The sequence below is a fragment of the Mytilus galloprovincialis genome, chromosome 13 (assembly GCF_965363235.1).
Source record: "Mytilus galloprovincialis chromosome 13, xbMytGall1.hap1.1, whole genome shotgun sequence".
In the NCBI taxonomy this organism is placed as follows: Eukaryota; Metazoa; Mollusca; class Bivalvia; order Mytilida; family Mytilidae; genus Mytilus; species Mytilus galloprovincialis.
In genome coordinates, this window is record NC_134850.1 from 10,908,581 (window position 1) to 10,924,310 (window position 15,730).

The 15,730-nt window shown below is 32.4% G+C and overlaps 1 protein-coding gene across 4 annotated transcripts in view; it reads left to right on the forward strand.

Moving 5' to 3' along the window:
* LOC143056712 (phosphoinositide 3-kinase regulatory subunit 4-like) overlaps positions 1–15,730 on the forward strand; it is a 52,528-nt gene that overhangs the window by 17,513 nt on the left and 19,285 nt on the right. For all 4 annotated transcript variants that reach the window (XM_076229860.1, XM_076229859.1, XM_076229861.1 and 1 more), the window contains exons 11-21: positions 1,955–2,050; positions 3,697–3,791; positions 4,309–4,348; positions 6,093–6,175; positions 6,635–6,707; positions 7,968–8,115; positions 8,625–8,671; positions 10,702–10,803; positions 11,842–11,976; positions 13,699–13,836; positions 14,547–14,717. In XM_076229860.1, coding sequence (XP_076085975.1) covers positions 1,955–2,050; positions 3,697–3,791; positions 4,309–4,348; positions 6,093–6,175; positions 6,635–6,707; positions 7,968–8,115; positions 8,625–8,671; positions 10,702–10,803; positions 11,842–11,976; positions 13,699–13,836; positions 14,547–14,717 — 1,128 coding nt within the window. The remainder of the gene's footprint in view (positions 1–1,954; positions 2,051–3,696; positions 3,792–4,308; positions 4,349–6,092; positions 6,176–6,634; positions 6,708–7,967; positions 8,116–8,624; positions 8,672–10,701; positions 10,804–11,841; positions 11,977–13,698; positions 13,837–14,546; positions 14,718–15,730) is intronic.

Sequence of the window (15,730 nt, forward strand, 5' to 3'; positions counted from 1 at the left end):
TATGCTATATTTTATATGAAAATAACATTATTCAAACATAAATTTACACATATAATGTATAATTTATACATCAGTATCAAACAAAAAAATGTTATCCACTTCAGATTCAAAATTCATGCTTTTTACTCAAAATATTTTATCTGAAATCTTTGTATAAGTTTCGATAATCATACCTTGAAAACAGACAAAGGCCACAAATTGGCTTCTAACATAGTGAGAAAATCCTGCACCCAGAGGGTTAGTCTATCCAATAATTTCTTTTCAAGAATGTTGAGAATGATAAAGATTTGTTTATTTCAACATTTTTGTCAATTTTTGTAATTATTATATGGGTTATTTCTTCCTAAGTATTCTGACTTCTGTTTTCTTTGCAATGTTTACTATTTAAGTGGTCCTATCAGTTTCATATACATTTTTGTCGAGCCTGCAACTTTTGTTGCAGAAAGCTCGACATAGGGATAGTGATCCCGCGGCGGCTACGGCGGCTACGGCGGCGGCGTTAGCTCACTTCTTAAAAGCTTTATATTTTAGAAGGTAGAAGACCTGGATACTACATACTTTGTATATAGATGCTTCATGTTACGAAGTTTCCGTCAGTCACATGTCCAATGTCCTTGACCTCATTTTCATGGTTCAGTGACCACTTGAAAAAAAAGTTCAAATTTTTTGTAATGTTGAATTCTCTCTTATTATAAGTAATAGGATAACTATATTTGATATGTGCATACCTTGCAAGGTCCTCATGTCTGTCAGACAGTTTTCACTTTACCTCGACCTCATTTCATGGATCAGTGAACAAGGTTAAGTTTTGGTGGTCAAGTCCATATCTCAGATACTATAAGCAATAGGGCTAGTATATTCGGTGTATGGAAGGACTGTAAGGTGTACATGTCCAACTGGCAGGTGTCATCTGACCTTGACCTCATTTTCATGGTTCAGTGGTTATAGTTAAATTTTTGTGTTTTGGTCTGTTTTTCTCATACTATGTGCAATAGGTCTACTATATTTGTTGTATGGAATGATTGTAAGGTGTACATATCTAGCGGGCAGATGTCATGTGACCCTGACCTCATTTTCATGGTTCAGTGGTCAAAGTTAAGTTTTTGAGTTTTGGGCTTTTTATCTAATACTATATGCCATAGGTCAACTATATTTGGTGTATGAAAATATTTTATGATCTTTATGTCAGTCACGCAGGTTTTATTTGACCCTGACCTCATTTTCACGGTTCATTGCACAGTGTTAAGTTTTTGTGTTTTGGTCTATTTTTCTTAAACTATAAGTAATGGGTCAAATATATATGTTGTATAGAAGCATTGTTAGCTGTACATGTCTGCCTGGCATGTTTCATCTGACCTTGACCTCATTTTCAAGGTTCATTGGTCTTTGTTTAGTTATCTAAGTTAATGTTAAGTTTATGTGACAGTTGTAATAAAGCTTAGCTTTATACCTAGGACTATCAACATAATATCAATGATTAGTATAGAAGGCGAGACATTTCAGCGTGTGCACTCTTGTTGTATATTGAAATAAGTAAAACATTTGGAAAAAAATATTGTTGAAAGGGAGAGCATACAATCTAAAAGACTTTCTTCTTGCAAAAGTATCAAATAAAAATAATGATTTGGCCAAAATGAAAGTAGGGTAGAAATTAGCTTTCATTTTATTCATTGGCATGTTAATATGGCTTTCAAAAGAAAAAAAAAACATTGATCGATTGTCCTGGGACAAGCATATTTTATTCAAATAATAATCATGATAATGGTCTATAAGCAGTTAAATTTATTTCATATTTGATTCGGTGCAAATTTTTTATTCAATTTGACTTTTACCAAAAAATACATTGCAACTAATGTGAAGAATAATTGTGGGCTGAAGCCTTTAAAGTGTTAAAAACAACATAATTATGATATATTGATATACACTATGATTCATATTGTTTTTTTTATTTCAGTTTTTTAACACTAAGATAATGGCTCTACAACTTCTATTAGACTTCTCTAAGTACCTAACTACAGATATTATACTGGATAGAATAGTTCCTTATATGGTAAGTTCTGACAGAGTTATTGGCTCTGAATGATTTATCTCTTAGCACCTAACAAAAGATATTATGCTGAATAGAATTTTTTCGTATATGATAAATTCTGACAGAGTTATTGACCCAGGATTATGTATCTTTAAGCACCTAACTACCTCACTGTAAATGAAGTAATTTAGTCTTAGACAACTTGGCCACCAAGACTCCTTAATGTTTGGAATGAATTGACTACTTTTTGGCTCTATATAACTACTTTATTTTCAAGCTCACTGTTAAAAACAGTTTCTATTAATTTTTGACATTCTTTCGAAACAAGCTGTGCACCTCTCCTTACTGACCTCTTCTTATTTTCATATAGATTGGAGATCCTTCAGACACTTGTCATAAACAAGAAGATCAAAGAAGCCAGATTATTTAAATTCACTTTCTGATATATTGATGATGTTCTTTCCATTGACAATCCAAACTTTTCTGATTGGGTTCCATTAATATATCCCCCAGAACTAGAAAATAAAGAGACGACAGACACGGTTTCCTCCGCCTCATTTCTAGACTTTAACCTCGAATTTGACATAAAAAGTCATCACAGTACCAGAATCTATGACAAATGAGATGATTTTAATTTTGAAATTATCAATTTCCCCCACTTTAGTAGCAATATACCAACTTCTCCTGCATATTGGATATACATTTCCCAACTTATTAGATATTCAAGAGCTTGCAGCTCCTATTCAGACTTTGTAAAATGTCACCAGCGCTGAGCAGAAAGTTGATGAACCAGGGGTATGTCAAAGAAGGTTCGATTCCCGTTTGGGATGAAAATTTCAGGAACTCAATTTTCGGCTCTCCCTTGACACCATCTGCGAGTATGGTCTTGAGGAAACGATGATAGTCCGTCGGAAGGGGACGATAAATGGCTGACCCGTGTTAAGAGAGAGCCATATCTCTTTCACGTTAAAGACATCCTTGTAGATTTCGAAAAAGAGTAGGCTAATGCTGCTACAAGGCAGCACTCGCACCCGCGAAGTGGAAATGGATTAATATAAGTTGCAAAACTTGTTTCCCAATCCACTGTAAATAAATATGTTTAAACTAAAGAATGTCTCGTCCTTTTTCTAAAAAAAGTTCATCAGAAGGTACCAAGACTTTGTTGATAAATATTTCATATCAACTTCACAAATAATACACGATGGTCTTGATTTAATAACATATATAAGCAATGAATGTGGTTTGTTAAATTTAATAGATGCTATTTGTGCTTCTTTTTTTAAATATTTATTTGTTTTTGTTCAAATTAAGATTGTGACACAGTGATGACTGCTGTACCCCTATTTTGACAAATTTACCTATTATGTCTGTTTTGTTCACACATCATTGTATATATATAATGGAATTTGATGCGACTGTCATACAAGTTAGCGCTATAAAACCAGGTTCAATCCATCATTTTCTACATTTGAAAATGCCTGTACCAAGTCAGGAATATGACAGTTGTTGTCCCATCGTTTAAAGTGTTTTATCATTTGATTTTGCCATTTGATAAGGGACTTACTGTTTTGAATTTTCCTCAGAGTTCATATAAAAATGACTTTTTTCCATTATAAAGTTATTTTAATTTAAGAGTAATTGCATTTATTACATTTTGTCCATTTCAGTTGCATTTTGCAAACGACCACTTTCCTCGTGTAAGAGCAGAGCTTGTAAGAGTAATAACACAGTGTCTGAAAACCATAAAATCTGTACCTCGAAGGTAAATATTATTTTAATATAGATTTCGTTGCTGAAATTCAAGACACATTTTCATTAATGGTATTTTTTTCCATAAATCAAACTTATAGAGAAAAAAATACATCTGCTTGTCATTATCAAAATTTGAAGATGTTGAATATACCAACGAAACAATAAAAAACACACAGAGCAATTTTAATTATTATTTTCCATTAAAATACATCTAATATGATTAGAAAATATAAAAACAACACTTTTATGTATCGAAAGTGATTTTCTGGATTTACCTTCATCAAGAATGTTCAATGCCTAATATTTGGATTCTAAAGATGTATAAGAACCCAAACAGATCTATATGACCATAAACGACCAAAACATAATATATCTGTATCCATCTAATGTCAACTTTGACTAAAGGAGTTGAAATTTTAGAAAATGACTGTGTGGATTTCAAAGATTAAAAAAAAAATCAATTTAATTTTTTAATCGAGAATCAGCTCACATTGTCATAATAAATAATTTTATTTTATATTTAACAGTGATGCCAACATTTTCCCAGAATACATTTTCCCTTCACTGGTAAGTAATTTTTCTAAATCAATTTATATGAATATTTGGAGATTAATTTTTGAAATGTTGATATTTAAATTGATTACGGTATAAAAAAGATGTGGTTTGGTTTGTCTTTGAGACAACTCTTCTCAAGGTATAAATGACACAGAAATTAACAGCTACAGCAACAATTAGCAAAGCCCATACCACATACTCAGCTATAAAAGGTCCCAAATGATATATATAAAAAAAGAAAACTAACAGCATAATTTATAAACAAAACAATAAACAAAACAATTCTGTAACACAGCAACAAATAACAACGACTGAATTTCAGGGTTCTGACAGACACATGCATACAGCATGTGACAGGGTTATATTGGGACAGGCGCATGCATATAGTATATATGGGGCAGGGCTATTATACATGTTAGCATGCTTGTTTTGTTTCAACTCAAGAGCAGGTGAAGTTCAGTTATAATATCATGCTTGTTTTGTTTCAATTCAAGAGCAGGTGAAGTTCAGTTATAATATCATGCTTGTTTTGTTTCAACTCAAGAGCAGGTGAAGTTCAGTTATAATATCATGCTTGTTTTGTTTCAATTCAAGAGCAGGTGAAGTTCAGTTATAATATCATGCTTGTTTTGTTTCAACTCAAGAGCAGGTGAAGTTCAGTTATAATATCATGCTTGTTAAGTTTCAACTCAAGAGCAGGTGAAGGTCATTTCTAATATCAGAATTATTTGGTATGACTTAAAGAAATTGATTATGAATTTTATGTTTTGTCAAATATTTTAGTACAAGTAAGCATGGATTTAAAGTATTTAGCATATACTTTTTAAAAGGAGAACACTATTAAAAATCTTAAAATTTTATATAGCAACCATTTCTCAAAACGTTTATGACCCTTCTTCAAAACTACTACATATTCATAGTATGTTAAATGAAATGAGGGCTATACCATATGTACTGTGAATAGAGGTGAAATGTTTACTGCTTAAGAATAATGTTACAAAAAGGTGTGAAGCAAGGGTGTACATTACCTCCTAACTTATTCTCCACTTATGTGAATGATATAACAAATGTAATGTGAGTTGTGAAATCTGTTTTGATTTAAGAATAATGTTACAATGGTGTTACAATAGTGCATATATTATCCCAGGCTTTATTCTCCATTTATGAGAATGACTTTATCAAGATCACATGAAAAAAATGTACGCTTTATTTAAATAGCTAGCAGCTTGATATGAGGTTATGGTATTCAAATTTAATTTAAATATATAAATTCAGTAAATTTGATGTACTGTAAATTCAGAAATTATTGAGTGAACTTATTATTGCGATTTTGTCATTTTAGTCTTAAATGCGATTTTAATTTTTACGATTTGGTGAAAAATTGTTTATATATAAAAAAGAAGATGTGGTATGATTGCCAATGAGACAGCTGTCCACAAGAGACCAAAATGACACAGACCTTAACAACTATAGGTCACTGTACGGCCTTCAACAATGAGTAAAGCCCATACCGCATAGTCAGCTATAAAAGGCCCAGATAAGACAATGTAAAACAATTCAAGCGAGAAAACTAACAGCTTTATTTATAAACATTTTTTTATATAAAATATTTCAAAATGGGAGTTTAAAATATTGTGTTTACAAAGCAGTAGCATTTTTGGCAATAATAAAAACCTCGCAATAATTTCTGAATTTTCAGTATGTGTTTGTTAAAATAACATTTCTTTGTACCACAGTTTTACTCTCTTCATTCCAGTCAAATCTGACACAAGATCCATCAGCTATGGTGAGAGCTGCATATGCTGAAAACATTGCACAACTGGCTGAAACAGGTCTCAAGTAAGTCACAAGTCAGTTAAATATTATGCTAAGAATACAGTAGTAACTTTTTAGGCACCTTATATGGTCTGCTGTTTAGTGTGAACCAGACAGTGTTGAAAATCATACTTTGACTGGTTTTCTTTTACAAATTGTGGCTTGAATGGATGGTTTCTCATTGACACTCATACATACCACTGTATACAATGATTAGTTTAAAAAGAAAGCATAAACTGCTGTTTGATTTATTACACATAAGAAGGGTATTATGATCAGGGTCTGATTTATTACACATAAGAAGGGTTTTATGATCAGGGTCCTTCTGCATAGAATACACAATGACTAAATTGTTTAAGGCTGACCAATGTCATTAAGAAGGCTAGACACTTGTTTCCCTAGAAAACTTTACAAGTTTAGAGGCTAAGAAATAACAGTTCATAATAAAAATGGCAATGCTTAGCACAGTACTATATTTTACAGGGTTTTAGAAATGATGCAGAGAAGTGATCTAGAGGAGAAAGAAGAGGAAGAAACAGACAGCACAATATTCCAGGTATATATCAACCTATATCACCCTTCCCTTGGTTTATATCACCCGTCCCTTTACCTATATCACCCTTCCCTTTACCTATATCACCCTTCCCTTTGCCTATATCACCCTTCCCTTTTGCCTATACCACCCTTCCCTTTGCCTATATCACCCTTCCTTTTGCCTATATCACCCTTCCCTTTTGCCTATACCACCCTTCCCTTTGCCTATATCACCCTTCCCTTTGCTTATATCACCCTTCTCTTTTGCCTATATTACCTTTCCCTTTGCCTATATCACCCTTCCCTTTTGCCTATACCACCCTTCCCTTTGCCTATATCACCCTTCCTTTTGCCTATATCACCCTTCCCTTTTGCCTATACCACCCTTCCCTTTGCCTATATCACCCTTCCCTTTGCTTATATCACCCTTCTCTTTTGCCTATATTACCTTTCCCTTTTGCCTATATCTCTGTGCTCAGTTTTACTCACACAGGTCATCAGGATGATTTTGGGGTGGGGGATGTTTGGACCACAACTGTACACAAAAAAGTTTTTGTATTCAAATTGCAAAAATAATCACATTGACAGTTTTTGTCTCGCTTGACAGAGATAATAAGCTAGACATAGGTATGATGTTTTTGGCATCATCAATTAAGGAGGCGTCAACAATATATTAGTTTGTGATTAGGTCTATTTTATAGTGAACCACAAGAGGCAGTTGTATTAGCATTGGCACAGCTCATTGCCATGAAGATTTGGCCCTGTCCCCTCAGTTATGGGCTATTGACTTTGAAACTTTTGCTTATTTTACTTGTATTAGTTTGTGATTAGGTCATTTTATCGGGAACCACTTGTGGTAGATCAATGACATTTGGTATGCTGTTATATAAGCATTGGCATATCTCATTTCCATGGAGATTATTGGCTTTGCCCCCTTAGTCATGGTTTATTGACTTTGAAAATTTTGCTTTGTTAACATGTAGTAGTATGTGATTAGGTCAGTTCAGAGGGAACCATTAGTGGTAGGCCAGTTGTATTAGCATTGGCACATCTCATTTATAAGAAAATCGTATAATATAAGCAATATGAGGATGTTAATTTTGATGCATGCCTTTTTGTGCTTCTTCGTTACATTTGTTGTTTTTATAGTGATTAAGATGATAACACAATGTTGACTGCTGTACCCCTATTTTTGACATTTTTACCTGTTTTTTTTTACCTACAACACAAAACCTATATAACCAAAAGACAGGATGATCATAATTTTTTTTACACTTTCTAGGCAAGCTACGATATGGAGCTGTTATCATTACAAGAGACAATTCAACAAAAGGTCGTGACCTTACTGAGTGACCCAGATAATATGGTGAAGCAGGCATTGATGGAGAATGGTATAACCAGGCTCTGTGTATTCTTTGGTAGACAAAAAGGTAATACAGTGTAGTCCGAAATTTAATGATCATATGTGCTTCAAAGTTCATGACCTCACCAGTCATATAATAGCAGTGTTTAACACATCTTTAAACATGTTTGGAAGTTTTTATTATAAGAGGAAGTCTGAGGCCAAAAATAAAATTAAGATTGTTTCATGTTGCCTACCATCTAAGAAGCAGCATACTTGAACAAATTTATGACACAATTCAGGTTACGTATTTTAAAAGATTTTTTCCTGCTCTAATGTTGTTTTCTTGTCTAAATTATGTAACTTATGTTGTTGTCAAAGAGAAAATTCCCTACCTTACCACCCAACTTTACAAGGCATGGGTAGGCAACACCAAACAAATTTATTTTAAACAGTAGTCTGAGTTATCGCCAACTGATTGTCTCATTACTATATTCTTCCTACCTCTTTATGTTGTTATTATTTTATTTTATTCACTTAGCAGCGGTCATAAAGTATAATTCATCGGTTCAATGATTGTTTGTTTATATATTTCAGCCAATGATGTTCTGTTGTCACACATGATTACATTCCTGAATGACAAGGTAATCTATTATACATAATGCAATTTTTTGTATAATTGGCTCATTTCATTGGTCAGTGCAGATGTGACCTTTAATTAGCTCCACCCTCTGCACTTCAACCTTCTCTGGAATATACAGCAGTTTTCTTTGCAGCTTAATTGATAAAGAGTAAACATTTTCATTCATACAAAAACATTGGAAAGGTGAGGAATCTGAATACAGAATTGTTTAAAGAATTTAAAAACACCTGCACTGAATCTTCCAAAGTATATTTTTATAATATGTTCCTGCTAATTAAAATTTAAGCATACAGTATATATGTAGCAGGTTGGAGGAATTCAGAATTTTGATTGTCAGGCCAGTACTAGAATTTTATGTAAACCAACTAGATGACTAAAGAAAATAATGTGTGACTGAAAATTATAATAATAATAATAATAATAATTCTTTATTTAAAGAGGGTTACACAGTTAGCTGTAAAGCTAATCTTCCCTGAGGCCCTCATGAAATACAATGAAATATAACAAACAATTACAAAATATCAAACAGACACACATACATGAATAATGAAATAAAAAATTGTTATGAAATATACAATTTTCAAAACAGGTAAAAGTTACAAATTCATATATGACATGTATAGTATTGGCATCAACAATATCATAAGTTTGAGTAAGGGTGTGAAAATTATTATGCATATAAAAAACGCACAGCTTCTTAATGTTCCATCAAACAATTTTTAAAATCTTTTTTGAATGAGCTTGTACTTGAGGTTGATTTTTTCAGGGATATTGGTAAGTTATTCCATAAAATAGATCCTGAATGAATAAAAGATTTCTTATAAAGCTCTGTTTTGGCTTTTGAAACTTGTAAATTTTTGCAAGAGGCATTTCGCAAACAATATTGGTTTATTTCTGGCATTTCTTTAAACTTTTCAGTGAGATATACAGGGGCTTCATTCTTAAGGCATTTATGCATCAAAACTGATTTGTGGTATGAGATTCTATTCTCTACTGTCATCCATCCAAGCTGTTTAAACAGTGGAGCTGATGATGAAAGTGGATCAGCATCTAAAATAAGTCTTGCAGCCCTTTTTTGCAATTTTATTATTCTGACTAGCTCATTTTTAGCACAACCACTCCAAATAATACAACAATAATCTACCAGTGGGAGAATATAACCATAATGATTATAAAATAATTTTCTTAGATCAATATTTAGAAATTTCTTGATTTTAGAGAGTAAAAAAATTCTTGATGAAATTGATGAACATAAGTAATTAATATGGCCTGTCCAGGACAGATTAGAGTCAATTCTAACACCTAAAAGTTTTTCAATTGATGATTTTTGAAGAATATTATTCTCAATAGTTAGAACTGGATCTGCTTGATTTAAACGCAGCCTTTGTCTTGTACCTATAACCATACATTTCGTCTTATCTGAATTTATGAACATGCTATTTTCATGACACCATTTTTCAACACATTGGAGATCATCTTGTACTTTTAATTGCATGTCACCAATAGTCTTTCCTGATGTATGCATAGTTGTGTCATCAGCATACAAGTCTGTATGGCAGTTTTTGATGTGTAATGGAAGGTCATTTATGAACAAAACAAACAAAATGGGACCAAGTATTGAGCCCTGTGGAACACCAAAATTGTCACAAACATGTTAAACTTGAGGCTTTCCTCATTGAAATACAATTGCAAAACCATGAAAAATTTATTGCAGCATAATCTTCTTCAACATTGTTCAAGGGCTAAACGCAAAATGAATTATACACAAAGATAATTTGGTTTACAGTGTGAAAATAAGGAGATGAATATGATTGCCAAAGAGACAATAATCCACCAAAGTTCAAAAGATGTAAACAATTATAGGCAACTGTAAGGTCTTCAACAATGAGAAAAAAACCATACTGCATAGACAGCTTAGTCTTTAAACACCCCAACTAGAAAATTATGAAACAATTTAATTGAGAAAACTAAAGGCCTAATTTATAACAAAACAATTCACAAAAAGCAAATAGACATTATTTTATTATTCAGACTGATTGGAAGTTGAGGGGATCTTTCTTCGACAACATAGTTGGTGTGGCAGCCTATGTTGGATGGCAGAGTTCACCAGTACTTAAACCTTTGTTGGAGCAGGTAAGAAAATAATATCAATAAAACATACATGTATAAATAGGAGATGTTAAAGTTATAAAGAGATATTTACAAATGTAATTACATATAATACCAAAAAAAGTAATAGGACTGTTCCATTATAACATATGGTACACATGAAAGAGTCAATTTTAGATCTTATTTTAAATTTTCATTGTGAAAATAAGTATTTGTTACCTATCCATAGGCTGGGCAGGGGTGGATCCAGATATTTTCAAAAGTGGTGACCTACTGACTGCCTAAAAGGGGGCCCGGCTTCCGTCATGCTTCAGTGATTCCCTTTATAATCAACCTAATTTTCCCTCTGTCCTAAATCCGCCTCTGCTGGGATTCCAAGTGCTTAGGTATGCTTTAAACTGTCTCATGTCCAACCCAAATTTATTTAGCAACTGAAGATTATGTTAAGATTAGATTTTTGTTAGGTTTACCCAGATTAAGTTGTCACTTATATGAGAAACAGGGCGGTTGCCACATGTGGAGCAGGATCTGCTTATATGATTGCCTTTCGTTACTAAGTCTTAAGGGATTAAAATTGAAATAATAAGATTGAGAATGGAAAAGGTGATGGGTCAAAGAGACAACCACCCAATCAAACAGCAGACAACAGCCGAAAACCACCAATGGGTCTTCAATGCAGCGAGAAACTCCCACACTCAGAGACTTGCTTCAGCTGGCCTCTAAACAAAAATGTATACTAGTTCAATGATAATAGAAGTCATACAAAACTTCAAAATATACACAAGAAACTAAAATTAAAAATCCTTCTAGTCAGCAGGTTTTTTTTTATTGTGAGACTACTAAATAAGAAAGAGCCTGAACATATCATACAGATAATTAAATCTTTAAAAAGAAAGTAAAGAAGGACCCCAAAAAATAAAGATCTTAGGTGCTCCTAGTGAGTGGACAGACCCTGCTCCACATGTGGCACCCCTCATGTTGCTGATGAATAGTACAAAATAGGTGATAATTATTATTCAGTGATGTCACATAATATTTGAAAAGTGTTTTCTATAATTTTAGGGATTGAATGACACAGAGGAATTTGTTGTATATCGTACTCTGAGAACATTACAGTCCCTGACAGAGTTAGGACTCCTACCTAAAACCATGCTGCATGAATTTCTACAGGAAGTTGTCCCATTTTTGGCACATTCTGTAAGTAGGTCACATAGACCATCTCAATCTGGCACATTTTGTAAGTAGGTCACTTAGACCACCTTGTAGTAGAGATATTTGTGTGACATTCCATTATAAGCTTGATTATGTCATATATTACTACTAAGAGAGACTACTCACTTGGGGAAAAAAACATGGCTGTGTAAATGTGCATTCTAATTGCTTGAAACCTACAAAATCTTTGTGCTTTCTTAATAAATAACAAACAGGTATATTGTGGATAAATCATTATTTGATGGGTTATAATATTCTCGGATTTTGTGGAGAAAGGAATACTACAAATTTAAATGTTGAACAAAGTTCAAATAGGCTTTTATGCTGAGTAAAAACACACAAAAATATATTCAGGAAGATTCAAACCAAAAAAAAAATAAAAATATGAAAAGGAGATGTGGAAATTTACCACAATAAGACATCAACTCAATGGACAAAAAATAACAGTTATTATGAGGCCAGCGGCTCTTTTCACAAAATATCTTTAAGAGTAAAGATACTTGTAAATTTTCCGTATAACTTGCAATCAATTTCAAGCGTAAGATTTTTTGTTGAAAAAAATTGTAGTCGTTGACAAATAGACCTGTGTCTATACAATATGTCCACCTCGAAATCTTATTAGGTCTAAAAAACTTGTGATTAAATAAAGTCAGAAGTATACAACAATAGTCATAAATCGATTAAGTGAAAACAAATCCGGGTTACAAACTAGAACCAATGGAAACACATCAGCTATAAGAGGACAACAACAGAACAATAGAAACACTGAACTGCAACAAAAGCAAACACTTGCATACATAGAAACAGACTTATTGATAGCAACTGCCATATTCCTGACTTGGTACAGGACATTTTGATAAAAAATGGTGGGTTGAACCTGACTTTATGGCTAGCTAAACCTCCTGCTATATGGCAATGTTAAAAAATATCGTTAAAATGACAATACTACATGACAGGAATACAGTACAAACAAACGCAAGAACACTCAGCACAGAGAAATACATAAATTAATAATATAACAGTACATTACAACATGTAAACCATTAGATAACAACAGCAACACCCAGGAATTTACAACAGTACACCAGGACATATATCAATGATCTGCCATCAAAACAAATTCTCCAATGAATATTTGTATAATAACTAATCCAAGAATTTAAATATAGAAAAATATTCAATGAATGACCGAGCAACACATTAATTCATGAATGTGCCTAAATTGATTATCAGTGTTGTTTACGAGTTGAATATTTTTCGATATTTTAATTCTTTGATTAGTTATTGTTTTTATTACCTTGACCATGGACCTTTTAATGGAAATAAAGAAGAAAAAAAAAAAACTATATTTTTTTCAAAACATTCTCAATTTTGTTATGCATCGTCATTGCCAGTGTCTTGACAACACCCAATGTTGTATACTGTCAAAAGAGTGAAATTATCCAATTTATTTTACTGGGAAAATCATGTTTATTCATTGTATATAATATTATAATTTATTCTATATTTTGCGTCTATTTTCAGGGTATATGGATCAGACTAGGGGCCCGGGATATTACAATTATTCATTGTAAATAATGCAATAATTTATTTTACACTTTTGCGTCTATTTTCAGGGTATATGGATCAGACTAGGGGCCCGGGAGATTACAATTATTCATTGTAAATAATGCAATAATTTATTTACACTTTTGTGTCTATTTTCAGGGTATATGGATCAGACAAGGAGCTGTGGGATTTATTTCTGCCGTAGCTAAAACATTTAACATTGCTGACATACACTGTAAATTGTTACCACTAGTACAGGTCTTCCTTAATAAATCTGTTCTACAAATCAACAAGGAGGTTAGTCTCTATTTCACTATTAGTCTGATATTTTTTCGTTCTGAAAGATAGTTTTTATACGCCCGTGACAGGATGATAATGGTATACTGTTGTCCGTCCATTCTTCTATCCATCGTCAACATGTCGGACAATAACTCAAAAACCATTTAACCAATTTGCATGAAACTTTGGCGAATTGTTCATATCTATTGACGTGAGCTCCCTTTTGATTTTTATGAATTTTAGATCTTAAGTTTGCTATTATGGGGTTTTCTCATTAAAAAAGGGTGATTTTCCAGTTTTAGGACAATAACTCAAAAATGCTTTGTGCAGTTTACATGAAACTTTGGTTAATTGTTTATATATATCTATTAACGTAAGCTCCCTTTTGAGTTTTGATTATTATAATTTTAATTTTACGTTCAATAGTTATGGGATTTTATTCTTAAAAAGTGGTGATTTTCCAGTTTTTGGACATAATTCAAAAGTGCTTTGAGCAGTTTTCAACCCAAAATGAAACCCAAGATGTCAATGTTTATCATTTTTATTTTTGTACCAATTGTTTTGTCTTAGTTGATACTGTGTTGTGTTAGTTTTTATGCTTATATAAATTAGGTGAGCCCCGCTATTCTTTCTGTTTCTAAAGCTTGTACAAATTAATTTATATTTTCTGACAATGTATATTGTGAACTTATGGTTGATTTTACATTAATACCATTCTACCATTTCAGGTTTATTTGTTAAATGCTCTAGAAGGCTCAGTCCCTCGAAAGGTATTTGATTATATACTTAAATCTAACCTGCTGGGAAGACTATTTGATACATTACAAGAAAGACAATATATGAGAAAAGTTTACAGAAATAAAGTTACATACTCAGAAATGGACGAAAGCATGTCACAGGTAGATATTACTGGTAATTCAGAAATTATCGCGTGCATTTATTATAGCGATTTTGTCATTATAGATTAATATGCAATTTTTATTTTTGCAATATTGAGAAAAATCCTATTTAAGGCCACACCAATTTGATTAATAGTTCTTTGGATTTTCCCGCTCCTGTTTTGGAGAAATTGACTTTTCGATAAAAAAAATAATTACCGCTTTCACAAATTTTTGGGCCGCATACCGCTTCAAAATTAGTTTATCCTTGACATTTTTTTTCTCGTAGACGTTTTTCTTGTGCATACATTGCTCTAATGAATTAAAACGCACATGTGATTAATCAATTTGTTAATAAAAGGTCAAAAATTTATTATCTACCATATGTCCTCTTGGTAAACTTTGTACACTTTGCCTCCTTAATATATACACATGTGTAAATTTGAATAAAATTAAGCAGTTAAAGCTTATTTGACGAAAATAGTGAAAATTGTACTAAACCAAAGCGAACCAGAAAGTTGGGTATGGTATAGACTGTACAACAGGCACAAATACATCAAATTATATGCATAAGATCATGTTTCTCTTCCTTTTTCTTTGAAGTTACCCAGTTTTAACATGTACATAAATTTCTAATTTCTAAATTGCACAATTTAAAAAAAAAATTATACCGCTCGCTCCACTTGTAGATCACCCTTCTCAACAAAACTCATTTTCAAGAATTTTTTACAATAAAAAAAAATTTAACTCACTCGCCCCATATTTTTTGGAGCTTCTGTCCAAAGAACTATAAATCAAATTGGTGTGGCCTAAGTTATATACTAAATTTCAAAATGCAATTTTAAATTATTGCGATTATAACCCTGTCGCATATTTCGCAATAATAAAAACATCACAACAATTTCTGAATTTACAGTAATTATTTAATATTTGTATGCCGAACCTACAATAGTAGAGGGGCATTATGTTTTTCGGTCAGTGCGTCCATTCATTTGTTCGTTTGTTCATCCTTTCATGTGTCCATCCGCTTGTCT